At 30.2% G+C, this 22,129-nt stretch overlaps 3 protein-coding genes across 8 annotated transcripts in view; 1 reads left to right on the top strand and 2 right to left on the bottom strand.

The window, feature by feature from the left end:
• LOC130453353 (methanethiol oxidase-like) overlaps positions 1-22,129 on the bottom strand; it is a 355,984-nt gene that overhangs the window by 236,410 nt on the left and 97,445 nt on the right. The window lies entirely within an intron of this gene.
• On the top strand, positions 1,107-10,435 carry LOC130453349 (uncharacterized). 6 transcript variants are annotated; one of them, XM_056793034.1, is made up of 10 exons: positions 1,107-1,178; positions 1,251-1,302; positions 1,843-1,998; positions 2,059-2,127; positions 2,184-2,871; positions 3,841-4,120; positions 4,283-4,513; positions 5,767-6,036; positions 6,786-7,975; positions 10,253-10,435. In XM_056793034.1, the coding sequence occupies exons 3-10, from the start codon at positions 1,936-1,938 to the stop codon at positions 10,321-10,323; spliced, it is 2,862 nt and encodes a 953-aa protein (XP_056649012.1). In that variant the 5' UTR covers positions 1,107-1,178; positions 1,251-1,302; positions 1,843-1,935; the 3' UTR covers positions 10,324-10,435. The 6 variants fall into 6 exon arrangements, with proteins under 6 accessions (XP_056649012.1, XP_056649014.1, XP_056649016.1 ...); XM_056793038.1 differs by having other exon boundaries at positions 1,153-1,178; positions 5,779-6,036; positions 10,253-10,433; XM_056793033.1 differs by having other exon boundaries at positions 1,169-1,178; positions 1,251-1,268; positions 10,253-10,433.
• LOC130453356 (ADP-ribosylation factor-like protein 4A) overlaps positions 11,229-22,129 on the bottom strand; it is an 80,995-nt gene continuing 70,094 nt past the window's right edge. The window contains exon 3 of the mRNA XM_056793055.1: positions 11,229-21,768. Within this exon, the coding sequence (XP_056649033.1) occupies positions 21,350-21,768 (419 nt within the window). The 3' untranslated portion in view covers positions 11,229-21,349. The remainder of the gene's footprint in view (positions 21,769-22,129) is intronic.

The raw sequence follows: 22,129 nt of genomic DNA, 5'->3' as shown, positions 1-22,129 counted from the left end.
TCTGCACATTTTTTTTTTTTAATATTTTATATAAAAATGTCTTATTCTCCAATTTGTTTAATACGTGTGTGTTCGAAAATCCCTAATTACAGCTTGATAATAATTGTCAAAACACCTAAAATCTATTACTTAGCTTAATTAATGTCGACAACTGTAGAAAAACTATAAATATATAAATTAACACACGAAGCTAAAGTAATTGAAAAAAAGGTGTGTAGCGATCAAGTTCAAACTTGATAGTTCCATCGAAAACGGCACCTAGCCGTAATAAAATTCTCATGTTATTTCGAGATGATATCACAATCCGCGACCATATTGTCTTGGGGGACAAACATTGCATTAAAATTATTGTTGGTAGGGGTAGTTTTTTTCATTTTTCTCGTCAAAGTATTCATTTTAATAAAAAAGGGCTTGAAATAATAGATTCTCTATATACAAATACTATTGAGGGTAGAGAGAAGAAGCAGAATTCGTGTGTACGAAAAGTGTTAAATAAGGGTGGCGTGACTTTAGCATCAGTGTAAATTTCTTTAAAGTTATAATCACTATATTGTTTTGTACAACGCGTCGTTAATAATTTTAATAATGAACTTCTTGAGTCAAAAATGATATTTAATTTCTTAACTCTGCTCAACTTAACTCAATTTATCTACAATTGCTGCATTCATACCATACTCTTTGTTTACACCAGCGCCATTCTGGAAGTTTTTTGAACTGTTTGTCCACATCGACGTTTACCAAAAATGACCCATTCTTGGTTAGGATTCGCAATCAGACACTAGATTATGGTTTCCGAAAAGCCCTAGGGATTTCTCATACATTTTTAAGCAATTTTATCAACTGATAAATTTATAAAACGGTTAAACAAATGCTGTCACAAATGACGTTAGTACTCCAGTTATCAAGTAAATACATGTTGGAACTGAGAAAAAAATATTCAATCTAATGTTGTTTAACAGTTAAAGATATGCAACTAGGAGATTGGTTGATTTATAAAATATTCTACTACTTAATAAATTATTGTAATATAAAACGCACTGTTTGTCTGTTTATCAAATAATTTCAGATGTGCCTGTGTTTTATCATGAATACTAGATTTTGGTTCTGTGGTTGCAAAATTGTTTAGTTAGGTTAGGTTTAGCTAAATAAACTGTCAGAATGAACTATCAGATAAGTGTGTATGTATCATATTACTTATTGTGCTTGTAAATAATTTGTAACTAATTTTTAATGGAATTTTTTTCTTACAGGATTGTTAGACATTTGCGGTAAGAACATGTAAAATTTTGCTTTGCTATTAGGGTGAGTTACTGAGATGGTAAAATATCTTTCTATTGATGCTATTACTAATTAATTTCTCTAATTCAGAATTTGTTTATTGAGAACTGTAGACATGAAATTGCTTTAAAAAATTTGAAAACAATATGGTGAACAAGCGGTAGAATCCAATATTATTTAACAATGCAAAAATCCTACAATAATGATAGCTTAAAATTATAGGATGTCATCAAATTTATTAGAAAGTATAAGTAAAATGGTAGTTTTTTTAAATAACACCCTAATAGTTTGTAGATTCAGTACTGCAAAAGTATAACAATAGATCTATACTAGGTAATTTTGAAAAATCAATGTATTGGACTAGTAGAGAAATACTCTTCAAACTACACCTTAATACTTAAAATATTAAGAATATTTGGATAAAATAGAATAATAAATCAATAAACATATTTCAAATCAATTAAATGCTTTGATTGGTGCATCATCTGAGAGTTTTTAACAAAAATAAATATAAATAGAATATTTTTAACCATGATTTTATTTAATTTGTTCCTTTTTCTCTAGACCTGCTTGTTCAGCATGAAATCTTCTAAGGTACAATCTTAGAAAAAATAAGGAATATCTACATTCTAATATCTCACTAATTTGCCTAGAGAAATGGAAAGTGATGATGAAGCAGATTTGAAAAAAATAGAAGATATTATAAAAGTTTCTCAAGAAGTTGGTAACAATATTCAACTGTTAATATTTTTAATACTAATATACTGTTTTATATTACAGGATAATTTCACTCGCTTAGAGTTTCAAGAGTATATAAATTTGAGTGACAGTGAGGAAGATGAAGAGTTTGTAAGTAATATAATAATTGCCACTTATTACTATGAAATATAATTCAAATCTTTCAGGAAATACCAGATTCCATAGATAATGAAGTTGAAAATGAAGATTTGGATGAAAGTAATAAAATTGATATTTCAACCATATACAAATACAGTCCCAATGCTTCATTAAAATCTGAAGAAAAAGCAATAATAGATTCTTGTGAAGACCAAGAGTTAAAACATTTACTGGTTTTGAATAGACAAAAAAATTTACAATTGATACAACTTTATAAAAAATACAAAGATCTTTTGATTGAATGTAAACAAAATATAGTAGATAAAAATGATTTGATAAGTCAATATTTTGAGGCTCACAAAGCTCAGTCTCAGTCCTCAGGTTCTTGGCGTGTAGGAGCTCCTTATTTCAAAACCAAAGATTTTTTTGTAGCTCCTTCAAATGATGATGTGTTAAGAAAGAAAAGTAATAATGAACTAAGTCACTATGATTTACAATTACCTAAAAGGTGGAATAAATTTGATTTACTCAGACTCATAACGTCTGTAAAAGTTAATTACAACTGCAATCAAATTCTCGAGGTTAAGAAAAATATCAAACAGTTGAGCAGTTCTGATGATTTAGAAAAAGAAAATAAGATTCATGATTTAGAAATGAGGTTAAAAGAGTTAGATGATATGGATAATTTGGAAGTACCACCTTTAGGATCTGATAATAATATTAATTGGATCAGAGTATCAGAAACTTTTATAAAGGGTAAGTATAGTTTTTTTTTATTAATACTTATTTAAACTTAAATTTAAAATACTTGATTTGTCAGTAAAACATGACATTTTTTATCTCATTTGTTATTCCAAAAGTTTGATTTTTATAATTTCTTCTGTTTACTATTGGCAGTGGGTAAAAATAATGAAATGTACAGGAAATAAGGTAAAAACATTCATCTTTAGTACTCCATACTTATTGAATTTATGTTATATATAATTATTTTCTACTATTTTCTTCTTTCTCACATTTGTATCTTGTTCCAGTAATTTTAAATATAATTGTGGAGACGAATACCAATTGTCCATATACAGTGTGTAGCATTTTTGTGCCCATAGATTTTTATTCCAAATCGTGCTCATTTCGATGGATTGAACTGAATATAACTCAAACGTCCTTTGAACTTCATAAGAGATTCATCTATTCATAATGCACTCTCTGAAGTATAAAGTTTGTCAAATGTATCAGGTGTCAGGTAATCAACTAAATTTCTAATCTTCCTAATTCAATCATTTTTATCCAACTTTTTGGTGTCTGTAAAGTGAAGGAATCTTGTGACATCAAAAAACCTCTCCTGTAGCATAGTGGCTGCAAAAATTAGAGTATTTATAATAGTTCTTTTTGACCACTCAAACTTTTCTACTGGAGAGATAAGAATACACAATACACTACATCCTTTCATTTCATCCATAGTTACTGGAAACCAATTTTAGGTTTTTAATTGCACTACCTGTTTATTTTTGAGAATCATTGTTTATATTACAATTAATGGCACTCTCCTATATTTAAACTAAAAAAGATCACTAGTATATAGTTAATTAATTAAGATTGTTCATTATTTTTTACCCCAAAGAAGCTACGAGGCGTTTTTGTGGTATTCAAGAATATATACAAAAAAACTTCCAAGAAATGAAAATATTTTATGTTGATATTCTGATTTCGTATTTTATTGTATTTCAGACAGGTATTCTGATTTTGAATGTCGTTCGTGCTGGAATTTAATCGCTCATCCAGCAATTAATAATTCAAAATGGACAGCAAAGGAAAGTAAACAGTTATTGTCACTAGTGCAGAAGTACCGTGCTCAGAATTGGATCAAAATAGCAAAAGAACTAGGTACTAATAGATCTTGTTTAAACGTTTGCCAGTATTATTTCAGGGAATTTCATGATGGTTTTAAAAAAGGTGAATTCACAGTCAGTGAAGATAGGAAGTTGTTACAATTGGTTGATAAATATAAGTAAGTATGGATATTAAATATATATGTAACAGTTTTTCTGTTTCACTAATTATTTATTTTCAAATATTTAATTTCTTCGCTATTATAATCTATTAAATAACATAGTTAGATGTTTCTTTGATTTTAATAATAATAGTGAAAGTATTTATTTTACTTTTATAGGATGGGTACAATCATACCATGGACTAAAATCAGTAGACATTTCAAAAATCGATCTAGGTCTCAACTTCATCACAGATACCTTTACTATTTGAATCAGTCTGATAAGAAAAGAGGAAAATTCTCTGATGCGGAGGATGTAATAATCTTATTATGTGTTAAGAAATTTGGAAATCAATATAGTAGGTGTGCAGAATTTTTGCCAGAGCGTTCTGCTCCACAAATAAAAACAAGGTAAGTTTATTCTAATTGATGGAAATACATTATAAATGGCTGCTTGTGAACTGTGTTCTATGCAAATAATATTGATGAAAAAAAGTGACAAATGAACAAGTTCAGAAGAGAATAGTAATCATCATTATAAAGAAAGAAAATATTTATATCTACAATCAATTGTGGAATTTCAAAGAAAGAAAGAGAAATAAGAGTCAGAAGATGTCTTGACTCAAGGACTTACTGGACTGGTATGGATTCAGCAGCACTAAAGTAAGTTGGAATTTCTGGAACCTTTAGAATGTATGAATGAAAGAATGAAGAACAATGAACGAATTAAAATTGATTGTAATGATATACCAAAAAAGATTAACACCTGTGAATGACAAAAGAATTATAATGAACCTTGTTAAGGACGCCAATAAAAATGAATAAAGTTCAATGTGGTGATCAAAAAGACTTTGATAGAAGAAGTTGATGTAAGAAACATACAATCTACGTCAATTCTTTCTATCAGCACTGTTGTTAAGCCGATGAAACAAAAGAAAGAAGTATTAGTAAGCTTGGCAAAAAAATTTTAAATTCTGAGCTTTATATAAATTACCAATCTTTAAATCCTGTTCAAAATTCGCAAAAGTTGAAAGATGAATCTCACAATTCTGATGATCTTGTTAAAGAACTTGCTGTACTGGTATGGATGTAACAGCACTAAATAAAATTGGAAATTCTGGAACCATTGGTGATGTTCATGCTGAACACACTGTTTACACTACCACTACATCATTACTCATAATTACAATATCTGACGCACGTTTCGATAACCAAGTTATTGTCTTCAGAGGCTGAAGGTAAACTAAAAACTTTTAAAATTGTTAGTTTAGAGGAATGTATAAAATTAAGTATTTACTAATGTAGAATAGGAGAAAATTATCATATTAGGGTTAATATTGTGTTCTAGTTTGGGGTTTGAATAATGGGTAGCTTTCTGTTGTGATTTAAAGATTGGAATGTATGATGAATGATTTGTAGCATACGATGAAATGCCAACAAAGTATCATAAATATTTTGAACTGCTTCACTTAAGTGGTGTCAATTGTCATTTATTACCATTTTTTCCCTATGGACACTTGTGTTTATCTTTATAATAGCTTTTTGAAACTTAAGGGTCTATTTGTGAAAGTATATGACAAATTACTAAGTATTTGTGGAGTTCATTTAATTAAAAAAACTTATTGGTAAAACTGATTACATTTTTTACTTATACATTGTTCCAGATACACTTCTAGTTTAAGATCCGTTGTGAAGAGAGGTACATGGACAGTAGAAGAAGACCGACAACTCCACGATTTTGTTGAAAAATATGGTCCTATGTGGACGCAACTCTCCCGCCAAGAAGGAGTATGTAGAGCAGCAGGCCAGTTGCGTCAAAGATATTTAACAATATGCGAATATCTTAAATCACATCCTCATGCTACAATAGAAGATGTGCCAAGGAGGAAGCATAACCTTGATTATGATGTTCTGGATAGATTCCATTTAATAGAGTAAGTTTTAAGTTTTCTTTTCTCATTATTATTGAATGATAAATTATTAATTAAACCCAAGTTCTAATGGTTAAATTAGATGTGAATTATATAAATTTAGACCATCAGAAGTTACATTACACTGCATAGTTATTGTCTCTCCCTACAATAGCCGTTTTCTAGATCTACAACTCATTTTCTAGCTCGTGGGCTCTAAAGAACTTTAGATAGGTTAGATCTTTGCTCCTACATGTTTCTTCTTCATTGAGTATGCTTACATTGGCATGGCTTTGGTGAGCTGAAGCTTTGTCTTTCTCTGCAACCATTAAGAGATGTAATTGTTTTGGTAAAGATCCAAATATAATGATATAAAGGTATCAAAGTCTTGAAAGAGCTTTTTAGTAAGGGGAATAAAGAAGTCACTATGTGTTTTGGTGTTCTTATTCTTCCGAAACTCTTTATTATAGAAACATTCTACATCAATGGAAGGTTCATCCAGTCCATTACGACATTTTTGCTCCTTTTTAGCGAAGAAAGCCCTCGTTGATTTCCTTGTAATTCTAAAAGCACCAGAACAAAAAGACTTCTGTTTTTATTACTTGTTTATGTTCAACTGAAGATGTAAACAATTAACCAAATTTTAAGCATATATATAAAAGTTAGTTCTGTTAATTGTATTGCAAAGATTGAGGCTATTGATTATTCTACATTATATATTTGAATATATTTTTTTTCTCTGAGTTGTTTAGTACAGCAGAACATTTTTTTAGGGAAGCAATAAAGAGATTCGTGGACAGCCCTCTTATCCCATCGCTCAGGGAAGTAGAAGATATGTTGGAAGATATAAAACAAGTGCATTTTGTAAAAGTTGAAATGCATGATGACGATTTTTTTGAAGAAAGAAAACCATTTACAGATATTGATAGTTTATTAACTGACTTTTTTTGGAATAATTCTGATGAAGAGGTAAGCGTTGTACCTCCATCAGTTTTAAAAAGTATAGTTGAAGAAACTGAAATACTTTTAGATGTACTAAAAGTTAATTTAGATATTCCTGAGGATTTGAATAAAAATCTAATGTTGGATAGCCTAGACAAAGACATTTTAAATGAACTTCGTAAAAATCGAACTCTTCATCACACCTCGAAAATTACTAAAATAGTTCCACCGAACTTTTTCACAACTACGGGGATTAGAAGTCTTTTATTGAAAAATTATAAATTTGTAAATTCTCCAAAAGATAGAATTTTCTGTGCTATGGACATACCTCAATCTATTAAGAGTCGAATCAGCAATGAAATCTATAGAGAACTTAATGAAATGGATAAGTCGTCTAAACATGAGATTGAACAAAGCAGGAAATTGTTTTATAGAAGATTCCTCTCTCTATTTAAGTTTCCAGGTGTTTTGACCATTGAAGAACCTTCTAGAGAACTTTTAAGCATATCAGAAAATTTTCAAAACGAATTTAAACCGTTAGTTAAAAGAACATACAGTAGAATGAAGAACAATGAAGTAACTAAAATTAATTGTAATGATATACCAAAAAAGATTAGAGTGTTAGATGGAAGTGCCAAGGAATCTCTTAAATTAACACCTGTGAAGGACAAAAGTATTATAATGAACCTTATGAAGGACACCAATAAAAAGTTGTTTAGAATGAATAAAGTTCAATGTGGGGATCAAACAAAGACTTTAATAGAAGAAGTTGATGTAAGAAACTTACAATCTACATCAACTCTTTCTGTCAGCACTGTTGTTAAGCCGAAGAAACAAAAGAAAGAAACATTATGTTTGAGTAAGCGTGGCAAGAAAATTTTAAATCCTGAACTATATATAAATTACCAATCTTTGAGTCCTGTTCAAAATTCCCAAAAGTTGAAAGATGAATCTCATAATTCTGATGACATCAATGTTAGTAAAGCTGCTCTGATGGATGAGTCGGATATTTTTGATGCAGGTAAATTGTAAAAGCATTCAATATCTTTGAATCTTTTTTAAAAATTTTTTATTGAATTTACAGTTGGTTATTGACTGAATTTTGATGGTTCTATACCTTTCATTGTGTTCCTTAAGCAGACTTGAATGAAAATTACATGAACGTCTTCAATCTACGTTAACACTTAAACAGGAGCACAAATGAAACGTTTTAAGCCTTTTAGATCATTTATAAAATCGGTTTCTTGGAAAATAATAAGGGTTTTAGTTGTTTTTTTCGAAAATTTCTTTTTATTGATATAAACATATATAATCCAGTGTCAAGCTAACTGCCATCATGCGTTGACTTTGTTCTTGATTAATTGTGTTCGAAGTTGTCCTTAAAATTTGAAAAATAGGTTTGAATCGCCCTAGAACTCACAATGAAAATAAAAATTCAATGTGTTTACTGTGTTTTGTGTTTTGGGAAAGGTAACATGAATAAAATAAGTACAGTATGCAATTTCAATTAGAGAAATTATTAGACAATTATGATCCATGTAATGATTGTTTACCACGAGTAGTGTGCAAAATGAATGAGTATTGAGGTGCTAATATTTAAAAACAACCAGACTATTCCTTATTTTCGTTGAAAAATCAACTCAGGTCTCTTAAAAGTGATTGCCATTTATGTGAAATTTCAAAATCGTTAATATTTTACACAATGGACAAAATTGTCATAAATGACAAAATATTTTTCCCTTGAATTCAAAAGTAGATTAAGCTGCTGGAAATACAAGACAGTCTTCAATTAAAAAGCGGTGTGGTCATTTTTTCAATTTAATTAAACGAGGAATCAAACATGCATGTTCCAAAGCATCTTTTTTAACCAATTTTAAAAAAGGTGTAAATGAATCTTGTACTTTGAAAGATAAAGAACAAGTTAACAAACTTCTCAATCAACATTTACTTAGTATTGAATATTTTCAGAAAATAAAAAATATCATTTAATCTCAACCTGAGGAATACTTCCGTAATAGCTAACACTGTTTTAGTAGCTATACATTCAAACAACAGTGAAAAGATATCGGAAGAAACATTAGTTTACTGCCATATCCTTGAAGATTTCATAGCTACTGTTCAAGCTAAGCTACTAATACCAAATACACCCGTTCGAAGTTTGATATAGATGGAGTAGGTGGATTTTTAAAAGTATGTGTGTGTCAGAAGTATAATGAATAACATCAAAAAAATTTGAAGCTTCTGGAATTATTCATCTTATCTATAGAACCGAGTACACAAAAAACTACACAAATACTTCGATGATGTCGTTAAAATTGTCGATCAATAAGTTTGGTGAAATGAAACGATTGCTACAGTTGGCATTATAACACAATCAAGTTGCTATACTTGTACATGTTTTTATGCTAAAAAAGGTGAACTTCATGAATAAGGCCCTTATAGAACAATTAGAAAAACGACAAAAAATTATCTAGACTGGATTGAAGAGGGAGCATACAAAAAAAGCTCAGAATTTTAAGACTTTGTCTACATTATTCCCTTCCTGAGCTTCACCTACTTTTAGGTGTTGTAAATACATTATACACACACATGTTCCGAGAGTTTGAATCAGATCAGATGCTTTAAAGTGAGCAAGTGCATGTAGTGTACAGCATGAGAACACGCAAAGCTCTCCAACTTATAAAATGAACATCAACAACAATTATTTAAAGTTGGAAATCCCTGATACACCAAAAGTATAAGCTGTTTATTTCACGTGTCCGATTGTTGTTACAAGAATGGACGTTTGGTTTAGATTTTGATAGTGAACAGGCGACTGATACTTCAATATCGTGGATAAAATATAAAGTTTCAAAGGCGAATCCTGAATACGTTAAATAATTATTGTGGGCAGTTTGTAATTTATGCTCATTTAAAAAATGACTTTACTCCTGTAATGTATGTATAAGAAGTATGTTATATTATATTTTCTAAAGAACATATCATAATTATTGATATTTCATTATTAATGTAGAAAAGATGAATATAATTCATTTATATAATCATTAAATCAAGAATAAAAAGAAATTTTTGAAAAAAACAATTCAGACCCCTATTATTTTCCAAGAGCTAAGGGAAAACTATTTTCCAAATAGGTTTAAAATCCTGCATTTGTACTCTAGTTTAAGTGTGTACGTAGATCAAAGACGTTCAAGTAATTTTTATTTAAGTCTGGTTAAGTATCGGATCAATAAAGAAGTTAATTATTCCATTTTTCAATTTTTATTCATATTTTTAAATTCACTAAAATTATTTACAGGAGACGATGATTTGATGGATCTTCAAAAGCTCTCCGCATTTATAAGAACACAAAAACAAGAATCTGAATAATCAGAAACACTGCATGATGTGATATATTTAGAATTAACATTAATTAAGGCTTTTATTGTATTGAGAATTTCTTTTTACTTTTAAGTGTAAATATAATTCTCTTTAACACATATGTCTACGTTTCATTTTGTTTCTTTTTCTAATGACATATATTGGAAAAGTACAGAATATTATCCGTGGTACCTGTCAAAAACTTTTAAACTACGGCCAGTCTCCTGTAACCTTCTTTTAACGCCTTAAAGGTGCCTTTACTTAATAGACCATTACAAATAGGTTCAGGGACCACTTCACTTTAAAGATTAATTCAAAGTGCCAATCAGGATGGGATAATAAAACCGGCTTATTTATTATGATCTTCATGCCAAATGCAAATCAACGTTGAAACATTGGAGGCAATTGTGCACGATAGGTTAGATTGGGGGAAAATATGTGCCCGGTAGGTTTTGAAGAATCTTATCAAAGCGTGAAAGGAACCTCACATGAGGCTAACACTACAACATCTGTTCCGATATTATGAAGATTCTGCTTGTCTGGAATAGATTGCTAAATCTGACAGATTTGGTGCTAATACTTTGATTCGGAGACAAAACAAGACAGTGTGTAATCTAATCAAGCGTTGTAACTTTTATCCAAAAAATTTCACTGCTGTGCCCTCGGTAGGCAAGGAGATCCTCATAGCTTTCTTCAATATTTATTCAAAACTTCATGTCTCCACTAATCCGTCAATTATGGATCTAACAGGGTCTAACAGCGCTTAAATTGTGCCACATCTTTCGTGTACAACAGTTTTTTACATTAATGGCACAGGATTATCTGAGGTCATGGATGTTGGTATTGTGAGAGTTAAGTGGAACCCAAAAACAGGTTACTTAAGGTAAGAGGGGAGGATAAGTAAACAAACATAATAAAAAAACAAACGAATTTAATAGAAATAATTATATAGTACATTTAGGTACATATTTACAGGTATTAGCTTATACAATCATGGCGAGTCTTTTAACAATAATTAATACAATAACATATATCTAACTACAGGAATAAAACAAAAAAAAAATTGAAAACCGGGCAATGCAGTATTAATAGCTATCTATTAATCAAGCAGGAAAATTAGACTTTATTAAATTATAGTCCTCATTATTTCCCTTTTTATTTCAGATTAATATTGTCTAACTTGCTTGCTCTGTTGCGTTATGAAAATTTACGCAGCCATTAAAGCAACATTTTTTACAATTGGTCATTGGCTTTATAACTACGACAATTAGCTGAAAAATTATTCGTAAAAAGTCATAACATGTCAATATATAAGGTTGGCAGCTAAGTACTTTCGCTTTTTACTTTTAGAGACGCCTTTATTTTTTGAATAACTTATGTTAGTGCTCTACTTTGCCGTTTGTCACGTGATACTGGTCACATTGACGTGAAGAAACCGATCATTTCTTGAAAAGAATCATCGCTAGTGATGAAAACTGGGACTTGTACAGTAACAAAGTTCGAAAACAGCACAAACCACATCGAAAGCTGAAAAGCAACAAAAAAGCTCATGTTGTCAATGGGATTACAAAGTTGTGTTTTTTGATCTACTTCCAAGGAACCAAACGATCAATTCTGATGTTTACTGTCAACAATTAATGAAATTGGACGAAGCAATCAAAGGAAAACGGCCAGCATTGTCAAATCGAAGGGGTTTAGTATTTCACCATGATAATGCAAGGCCTCACACATCTTTGGCAGCAATTGGGAAACTATTAAAGCTTGGCTGGGAAGTGATGTTCCACCCACTATACAGCCCTGATCTGGCATCATCTGATTATTATTTATTTCGAAGCTGACAGAATTCTTTGAACGGTCAAAGTTTCACAATCGCACCTGGTTCAGTTTTTTCCTGATAAGGACCGAAAATTTTATGGGCGCGAAATCGTGAAGCTGAAAGAAAGGTCATTGAGCAAAATGGAAATATATATAATTAATTAGAAACTATTCTTTGTAGAAAAAAAGTGTTTTTATTTTATACTACAAAACCGAAATTACTTTGTCACCAACCCAATAATAATATCAAATGTAGTCACGAGCACCTTTGGTTTGATATTAAAATAACTGTGTTTAGAATATCTGTAAAATTATTCAATAAAACGCAATAACTGGATGTGATGCAAATAATTTTAGTTGTTAGAAACAATTTATTTCAAAGATTTTTATTATCTTGTATAAATATAGTCAATAAAAATAAAACTGTTGATAATTTTCACATATATTAAAAACGGGATATGATTTATATTCAACAGACAGATGTAGTAATTTCAAATAAAAATTTGGATGCTGTAGCTTTCATTAAAAAATTTATTCTAAAAGGTTAATATTTTTATTGATTTGTAAAACTTCTCTGTTGAAGATTGAACTTCAACTATACTTTCCAACTTTTCAAACAATAATTCTTGTTTTTTTATAATTTTTTTTTAGCTAAGTTTATACTCCAGTGAAGCATTTTGATAATTATTTATTTTGGGTTACTCCCCTCCGATTTCATTAAAATTTTAGTATGTTTTAGGGCGCGGAAACCATCTCTTCAGGTACTTTTTTTCGTTTGAAGAATCAAACAATTTTAATAATTATTCAGTGATGGTCATATTTAAATTAAACGTTGAAAGATATGAAAAAGGGACAGAATAGGACAGTGTTAAAAATTGGTCTAAAGTTCTAACAACCTCCCGCCCCAACCCCTTCCAATCCTTTCAACCATTAATTTTTAAGTAATGATTTAATCAAATTCAACGATTCGTTGTCTATGGTTTCATTGATCGTTTTAAAGGATGCTTTTGACGGTGTATGTAAGGAATAGAGATTATAATAATAATTTTTTTTTGTTAAATTGTAGAAAACGTGAGGTTTTTCCGAATCATATAGTTCTTAACACCGACAGAACCATTTCATCTTTAATTGTTCAAGATGGAAACAACATAAAGAGAATGGAAAAACTTCAAATAAAAGGTTAATTTAAATATTATAATCACAATTATTTGATTCCTCAAACGAGGAAAAATACCTGAAGGGATGGTTTCCGCGTGCTCTATATATATTTTTGTTCAGTAATTTTCTCTATAACATACTAAAATTTTTAAGAAATCGTAGGGATTTAACCTAATCTAGATAATAACCAGCATGGTAATCATTTTATTGCAACACATTAAGTATGATGCAAACAGGAGGAAAAATTTTCAAAACAATTTGACTCTTTTTGCAATTCTGATATGTCTTGTTTATTATGAAAGTCATTATGAAAGAAATTACAAAAAGTCACAATTATTACCCAACAAAATAGTCACTTTGTATATATTCTTCTAAATTGTTACCTTTGGCCAGGATAATTAGGATTATTTATGAATACAAGTAATCTTTATACAGTATTATTTATCATGCTGGATTAATTATTATGAAAATTTGGTTGGATGAATTAATAAAATCACTTCTGAAAAAGTGTTTGGAATTCATTTAATAAACAAGAATTTTCCTAAATAAAAATTAGCAATAGGAGATAAATAATCCAGTATGTTTTTTTTATTTTCAGATATATTTGTTAAGATGGAAATATTTGTTCATATATATGAAAATAAAGTTAGGTAGTAACAATTCGAATAAAAAAATTCCACTTTCAATGTTGTGAAAATACATAACAAACTACAATTAATTAGAAATCGGATAATAACGAAATATACACGAACTGATGAAAATTATATCTAATTTAGATTTTATTACTAGACTATTTCGAAAGTATTGTTTGGAATCATGGAAAACTTGCTAGTACTTTCGTTCGAAAACACAGTTAATTTTTTTTTATCTAAATTGCACAATTAGTGACAAAGCGTCCATTAGGTACAAATAAGATTGATTATTGATTATATTAGGATGAAGTATGGTAAAAAAATGTCGATATATAATCTATATACTAGATTCTATACTGATAAATAACATATTTTCTGTTTGAATACATACAAACCAACAAAATAAAACTATGTACATAATATGTAATTTTTTATAGAAATGTTTTTATTGGTATAAACACTGTATAAACTAAGTTAATGGTCCAAAGTCATATTTGACATACTGGCATACTGAAATAATAGATATTTGAAATATTAACCGATGTGATAGTATATTATGAAGAAGCATTTGGTGTGATGCATGAGTATTGGTTACATTACTATTAATTTTCGCATATAATATTCAATTATTTTGTTAATTAGACCTGAGGTCTATTACAAGCAAAAACAAAAGACTAGTACAAAACTGGAAAAAAATTAAAACATTTATGAATTGAGGATTGCGCCAGAATGTTTGTATAATATATCAATGTACATAAATTATGCTAGCATCTATTATGTGTTTCAGGTTTTGTGAACCTTGTTTTGGTCTATTTTCAAAAATAAACTCTCAATATATAGACAAGAAACGTAAATAAATTTTTTTAAATGCAAGTTTTTTATTTATATAATACTTCTTTTGATATTTTATTTTCTCTGCAAATAAACTAATTTTATATAGGTCTCAAATTTTTTTTTTCAATACTGAGAGGATTTATAGATAAAAATAGAGAAAAACAATATTTGCAATGAAAATATAACAAGGTTTGGCGAAATATTTGAAATAAATAGCTGCTCGAGTCGAATCACATAAATATATACAGTGCAAGATGACACATACCTAGAATTTTGGCAAGTACCTGTTGTATTTTCGGAAATATGCGAACAAGTAACCATTTATAAAATTACCAACAAGGTTTGGTACAAGGCGATATTTGAATAGTTTAAAAATTTCATCAAAAATTCTTTACATTCATAAAAGTATATCCATTGTTATAAAGATAACTAGAAATTAGGAAAATATCAGGATGGACTGATTACAGATATTTTTAGTTAAAAGGTGAATGATGAAAATAGAAAACTCTATTACTCTATTCCAAAGAAGTAAAATGTAATAAAAAATTGATAATTTTAATGCACAGAATTTAAGTGAAAAGGAATTATAATGAATTAAGGAAAGACAACAGGATATTTTAATTAAAAAAATGTATTTTGTGCATTTCTGGATAGATAGGTTAACAATCTTTCTGCTGTGATTTGACCTTTGTCTACAATCTAGATGATTATTCTGTTATTGAATGGTCAGTAGCACATATAAGAAAGGAAGTATATTTCAAGGCCTGATAGAATATTTTAAAATTTTTTGTAAATGTTCTAAAAAATTCAGGAGAATATTCAAAGGTCTCAGATTGGCAATAAAAGCAGCACATAACAGGAGGGAAGTATTATTCAAGGCCACAGATTGGTAATCAAAGCAGCACACAATAGGATAGAAGTATATTTCAAGGCCTTAGATTGGCAATAAAAGTAGCACATAATAGGAGGTAAGTATAATCCAAGGCCTCAGATAGGTAATAGAAGCAGCACATACTAAGAGGTAAGTATATTTCAAGGCCTTAGATTGGCAATAAAAGTAGCACGTAACAGGAGGGAAGTTGGTAGGTAGAAAGTTTTCAAAATAGTCATTGACCTGATATTAAACCGTTGAAAATTGGAAAGGTGAAAATGAGGTTACTTACTCGTATTTCAAGACGAATACGTCACCTCACTATTAAAGTTTCAATATTCGAATATAATCATTATATTACTCACTTAGGTGAGCACCTATATTTTATAGCAAAATATATCCTGCACGAAAATGAATTTAAGGCTTTAAATTACATTGATACATGCTTCATAGCCTGACAGTTTTAATTAATTAGTTAGCTTTATTGTTAGAGGCAGAATGTTGGGAGTGGTCGTGGAAATGTTGCTTTAAAAGAATGTAAAATTGAAGATCTGAATGGAAATAGATAAATCTCGATTGTTAATAATTAAAATAAAAAATTCCCAACCAGTTTACATAAGACAAACAAATGATTATTGGGGTTTTCTTTAAGTAGATCATAGAAGTTGGTTATACGTACAGTTGAAAGTTAAACTGAACAAACACTATCAGAAAATATAAATTTGAATACATAAGATTTTCTTTTTCCTAATCTATTGTTATAAAAATTATTCATTAATAAATGAAAAAAACCATATAGAAGTCTGTAATTAAGCTAAATATATATCGCAATAACGCTAGATAAATTAATCTTCTTTTCCCTGTAATTTGGCCTTTATCTACATTATTATGCAGTTATTGAATATTCTGGAAAACTCTGAAATACTTCAAAACTGTTTTGAAGAAGTTAGTGAGGATACTCTAGGACTTTTTATTGGCTGTACAAGTAGTGTATAACAGGAGGGAACAAAATTGAAGCAACTAGACAGAATTTTAAAAAAAGTCAGAGTTTTTATATAAAAAGTTATAAACCTTGATTTTTGTCAAACTATATCACCTTGCATAATGTTTTGACATATTATAGGTAATTAAACAATTTTTTTTCCAATAATATCCACAAAATTTTGTGAAAATATTACTATATAAATAAATAGCGTGTAAATTTTTAAATAGAAATGATAACTCTTATTAAATTCAATCACCTAGCTTACATAATAAATTATTATGTTGTTAGGTATGAAACGGGTAACATTTTATAAACTAGTTTATACAAACAATGCAAAAATCTAAATATTTTAAAAATTTCGCTTATATACTATTATGAACTCAATCAAGTCAATCAAAAAATACTAAACATCCATTTCTAACTAGATAACAATTTAGGGTAGGCCAAAAAAACTTTTATCAATATTTAGAATTGCCGCATCTTGATTTTTGATTTCCCATTTAAATTACACGGTTTTTTTGGAATTTTAATGTATTTCAACGAATTATTGTTCATAGTTGTGGGCGGCCAGGGAGCCGTTGAGTACATAGACTTTTAGATAGGCCCGTCGTGCCCTACTTGACGTTACTAAAGGCTGATGTCCTTTGAGAAGCCGTTTAGGCGCTTTGGCTTGAACCCTTTGATGTCATTAGGCAAGTTGTGAGGTTTGCCCACCGCTTGTATGAGTACAGAGCACTCTCAGATAACGAGGTCTGCGGATTCGTCCTCCTCCATGCACCAACGTCACTCCGAATCGTCCGTGATGCCCATAGTGTGGAAATGGCGTCTTACATGGTAGGTGTCCGGTTAGAAATCCGGTCACGAATTATTGTGTAGTAGAAAGAAATAGATATTTTTGTATGAAATTGAACGACCAAAAAAAAAGGTCTCAAATAATTTTTCGCTAAGTCAACTCGATTAAAAGTTATTCGTAGTTAAGGTTCAATATATGATGAGTTTCATAATCTTTTATAGTTTTCTAGTCTAGTCTTAAAAACATAAAACAACATATTTTTCGTGATTTTTCTCATTTTTACAACACAATTTTATTGAGGAAAAACTTATTTGAATATAGTAGGAAGTGATGGAAAGATTTTTGATGCGGTTATGTCTATTATTTAATTATTTGTTATTTGAAATCGGTTTTCAATGCTTTCATTTCAATCGTGCTATATAAAAAAAGTTTTTTTCAATAAATTTGGAAGTAAAAAATGAGAGAAAAATGACGAAAAACATGTTGTTTTATGTTTTTAAAACATTTTTTTGTAGAAAACTATAAAATATTGTGAAAATCATCATATTAACAGAGTTGAATTGGCGAAAAATTATTTCATACCTTTTTTGTAGGCCGTTTAATTTCCTGCAAAAATATAGATTTCTTTTTACTACACAATAATTCGTTGGAATACATTAAAATTCCAAAAAAAAAAAAATCCCGTGTAATGTACGAGTAAACGGGAAATCAAAATTTACGACGCCACCTGTAAATATTGATATTAAGAGCTTTATCAGAATTTTTTTTCGTCATCTTGGACGATATTTTATTAGTAGATAAATAAAAATAGTTTTTTTGGCCCATCTTAAGATAACATGCTGTTTGGTCCGAAACTCTTAAACACAATTATAAAAGTTGTGCTCCAAATGATACTAAATTATTAGTTTATACTTTTTGAAAGACCTCATATACACATTTAGAATTTTTCTCTGACTATACTTAGCTGGTACCAATAACCAATAACAATTCAACTTATAACCAATTCCTAACGTAATAATTCAAAGAATTCCAATACAAAAGATGATATTCTCAATTTTGTATACCTATGTAATTATTAAAAACACCCTGTAGTTATGAAAAACGATTATAGTATATTTAACAAATTCCTATACATAAAATATATGATTCAAAAACAATGTTAACAAAAGGTGGTGGAAAAATTAACGAATTAGGGATCAATTTACGACCCCTGAGGTTCTCGAATATACAAATAAAAAAGACTATTAAAATTAGGAACTTAATTGAAGAATATCAATCCGATTTTTTATCATATTAGTAAATAAATTGTATGAGGAGTGTTCAAATCAAAAGGTACGAAACGTCTAAGCAACAAAACCAGTTGAAATTGAATATACCGCTTCAGTATAACATAGTGAATTATCTAAGGACGCGAATGTAGTAACCGACCTAGATAAAAGCAGAAAATATGTTTAATTGATACTGCAGTACGTATAAGAATAAAACTGGGACTAGGGCAATCTACAGGTGTTAAGACAGGAAAAGACAATGGTGGAAAGCTATAACGAAAGAAAATCTGCTGTCAATCTAGGCAAGAACAACCGGGAGTCCTGTCAGCGCGCTGTGAAACACTAAGGAACTCCAGAACACTACATCTGGGTGCGTATCAAATAGAAGACGAAGATTTCTAGTAGCTAGAGTCATCCCACATTATGAACTTTCTAAGAGGAGTGGGATTAATAGGTCAACTGTAAACAACGACTATCCCCAATACATTAGCAATAAAGGGGAATGCAATAGATCCTTTGGTTCGAGGTGTATACAAGGATATTATTGTGTTTACATTGATAAATTCGATAATGGTAAAAGTTATTAAACCGCCGGATGATAAGAATTGTCTGAACTCATTTTTCAACTACAAATGTTATTAGGAAGCCGATGAAATCGTTTAGCAGCAAAATAGCCGACGATAGGGAATAATGCTGCTCTAGCTGTAACTCCCTTAGCCATTTTCAATATACGTAATGTACCTTTTACGCGCGAAGCAACCCTATTGCAAAAACATCACAACTGAAGGTTTGCAGAGGAAAAGAATCCTACACCAGCGCCGTCCAAATTTAAATCCATCTCGAACCATTTGTAATTTAATGAAAATCTCTAAAAGCATCTTCCTCAGATGATTATTTTGATGTTTAGCAGTGGATATATCTAAACTGCCGTTTATTTGGCGTCTGCCAAAAAACAATAATGGTTCCAGAATAAAAAAAACTTATTTTCGAAAATGTACAAGGGACCGAGAAGCTTAAAGAAAAGAGTTTAAAGCAATTCCAAAAAAAAGAAAAATTAGTTCAGCCGCTTTTGACGAAGATAAAGAAATTATAAAAATTTCGATGAAAATATACGACATGATTTGCAAAAAATTGGTGGCTTGGAAACGAACCAACCTTTCGGTTATTTAATATTTCAAAAAGATATTCAAAAATAGCAAATTTGAGTAACTAATTAACAGTAAATAAAGAATCCAGTTCATTGCTCAATACAACTCAAATATGTCCGAAAATACAGTGAGAAATTACATTTCCCAATTTCGTGAGAGCTGGGATTATTCCAATGATGACCCGATACCAACTCAAGCAAATATGGTCGAACTCCGATCAGATGAATATGTTGAGAAAAGATTAGCGCATACAACGCGAATGTTAAAATTGATGATAAAGATCAGCGTTGAAATATTGTGGAGACAATTGGGCAAGATAGATTTGGTTAGGTGTAAGGGCAGTGGGTTCCGAAGAAACCCATCAAACTTCAAAAGGAACTGCATACGATGCTAATACTGCCTTGCTTTCCTGGCATGGATTGTCAGCAGTACTAAGGTTCGTGTCAATATTTCGATAAAAGGAGACAGTATGCAATCTAAGCAAACGTGAGTGATCCTCATAAGCAGTGACGTAGCCTACGTAAGTACATTAAGAGCAAACGTCCTGAATTGATCACGAATGAAGTCTCCAAGTTTACTGGGTAAGTCCAAACTGCTTAAGCATCCACCCTACAACATGTGACTTATATCTGTTCAAAAAAATCTCAAAGATGATTATGAAGACTTGGACGACGAAACAAAAAGACACAGTAGAGAACTAGCTCTTGTTAGAGCCACAGGAAACCTGGGAACAAGCAGTTATACTCGAGTCCTTTGTATGACTTTTGTATTAATACTCCAAAAAGTATATCCACAACGTTGTTTCGTACTTTTTCATTTGAACACTCCTGGTATATTTTTGATCTCTGAGGAAGATAACGCTTATCAAATTGTCAATATTTTTTTGTCTTGGTAGATGGTAGTGTAAATTGTGTTTCTTATTATGGTTCCAGAATCACCAACTTAAAAATATTTTGATCCCGTATAATTTATTTTTATTTTTGTGATATTAGAAGCATCACTATAATTGTTTTTTATCGAAAAAGGTATGAAGAAAAACTGTTTTTCTTTATATGTATATATAAAAGTCCAAAATAATTTTTTACTTAACGCAACTACCAATTGACTTATTTCTAATTTTTGTACCATAGTGAATTCGTTCTCTATTTGTTCAAAATAAAAAATCAGAGGCTTAAAATCGTTGGTCGAACAACGTTATATGCGGAAGGGCAAGTTTACTTTATAAATTACAACTCAGTCTAAATAATACTTAACGTAGAGACGGTTCTGTTCAAAAAAATTTTTGAATTTTCGATAATTATATAAATTCAACTCTCCAAATTGATCTTTTGGTTCATAACAATCAAATCCGATTACGAATTTTAGATAGAATCGTGAAAAAAACTAAATACTGAAGTGTATAAATTCTAATAAAGCTGCATCACAACAATAAGTATCTACAAACACAACCGTATCAATGATACAACTCCAGTTCTATAAATATGACTAAAATAGTCGACGAATTGAGCCAAAAAATTCAGAGTACCAAACTTCATCTACCTTTTTTCTTTCTTTCTTTCGCCAGCTTCCTTCTTTTCAATATCATTTCGTACAAAACTTCCAAACCTTCGTGCAAACCATCACCGGTAATAGCGCAAGCTGGTTGTACGTGCCAAAGGTGACCTCCGGGAGCTCCTCCGTTTCCTAACTCGGCGAGACCCAATAGTTTTTCCAATTCGCGAGGTTCTCGAGCTCCCGGTAGATCTTGTTTATTAGCCAGAACTAATATTGGTACTGTAGAGTTTTCCGGAGCTTTAACAGTCCGTATCAGTTCCATTTTGGCTTCCTCCATTCGCTCCATATCTACACTATCTAGAACAAACACTATACCATCGGTGCATCGAGTATACGACTTCCAAAGAGGCCTAAGTTTCTCTTGTCCTCCGACGTCCCAAACAAGAAAATTAATACCTGTAACAGATTATTATTATTTAAAAACCAATACGCCAATATCCCGATTCCTACTAGGTCTTTGGATAACGTTTACTGTTATGATGGGGAGTTTGAACTGTACACAGTATCGAATTCGGGAGTAACAACCACCGAAAGAGTCACTGAAACAATTGGCGCTCAGATTGGTATTCAATTTAAAAAAAAATGATAAATCTCTTTTAAATTTCCAAAGAATCTGAGAGAATTTCAAATTTTCAAACGAACAAATAAAAAAAATTACATGGTTGTACCGATAATTAAAATAGCTTCAAAATTATGAGATTAACGTAAATATATCTATCTGTGTCCAATTTGGAATCGTAATATAAACCAAATGTCT

This window comes from Diorhabda sublineata, chromosome 2 (assembly GCF_026230105.1).
Source record: "Diorhabda sublineata isolate icDioSubl1.1 chromosome 2, icDioSubl1.1, whole genome shotgun sequence".
Lineage (NCBI taxonomy): Eukaryota > Metazoa > Arthropoda > Insecta > Coleoptera > Chrysomelidae > Diorhabda > Diorhabda sublineata.
This window is presented reverse-complemented; position numbering and strand designations above follow the sequence as displayed.

Excerpts from the sequence above, each read along its gene's own strand:
- LOC130453349 (XM_056793036.1), top strand. The coding sequence starts at position 1,936 with ATGGAAAGTGATGATGAAGCAGATTTGAAAAAAATAGAAGATATTATA. Across the intron at positions 2,872-3,840 it reads ATCAGAAACTTTTATAAAGG|ACAGGTATTCTGATTTTGAA; the intron begins GTAAGTATAGTT and ends ATTGTATTTCAG. Across the intron at positions 6,037-6,785 it reads GATAGATTCCATTTAATAGA|GGAAGCAATAAAGAGATTCG; the intron begins GTAAGTTTTAAG and ends ACATTTTTTTAG.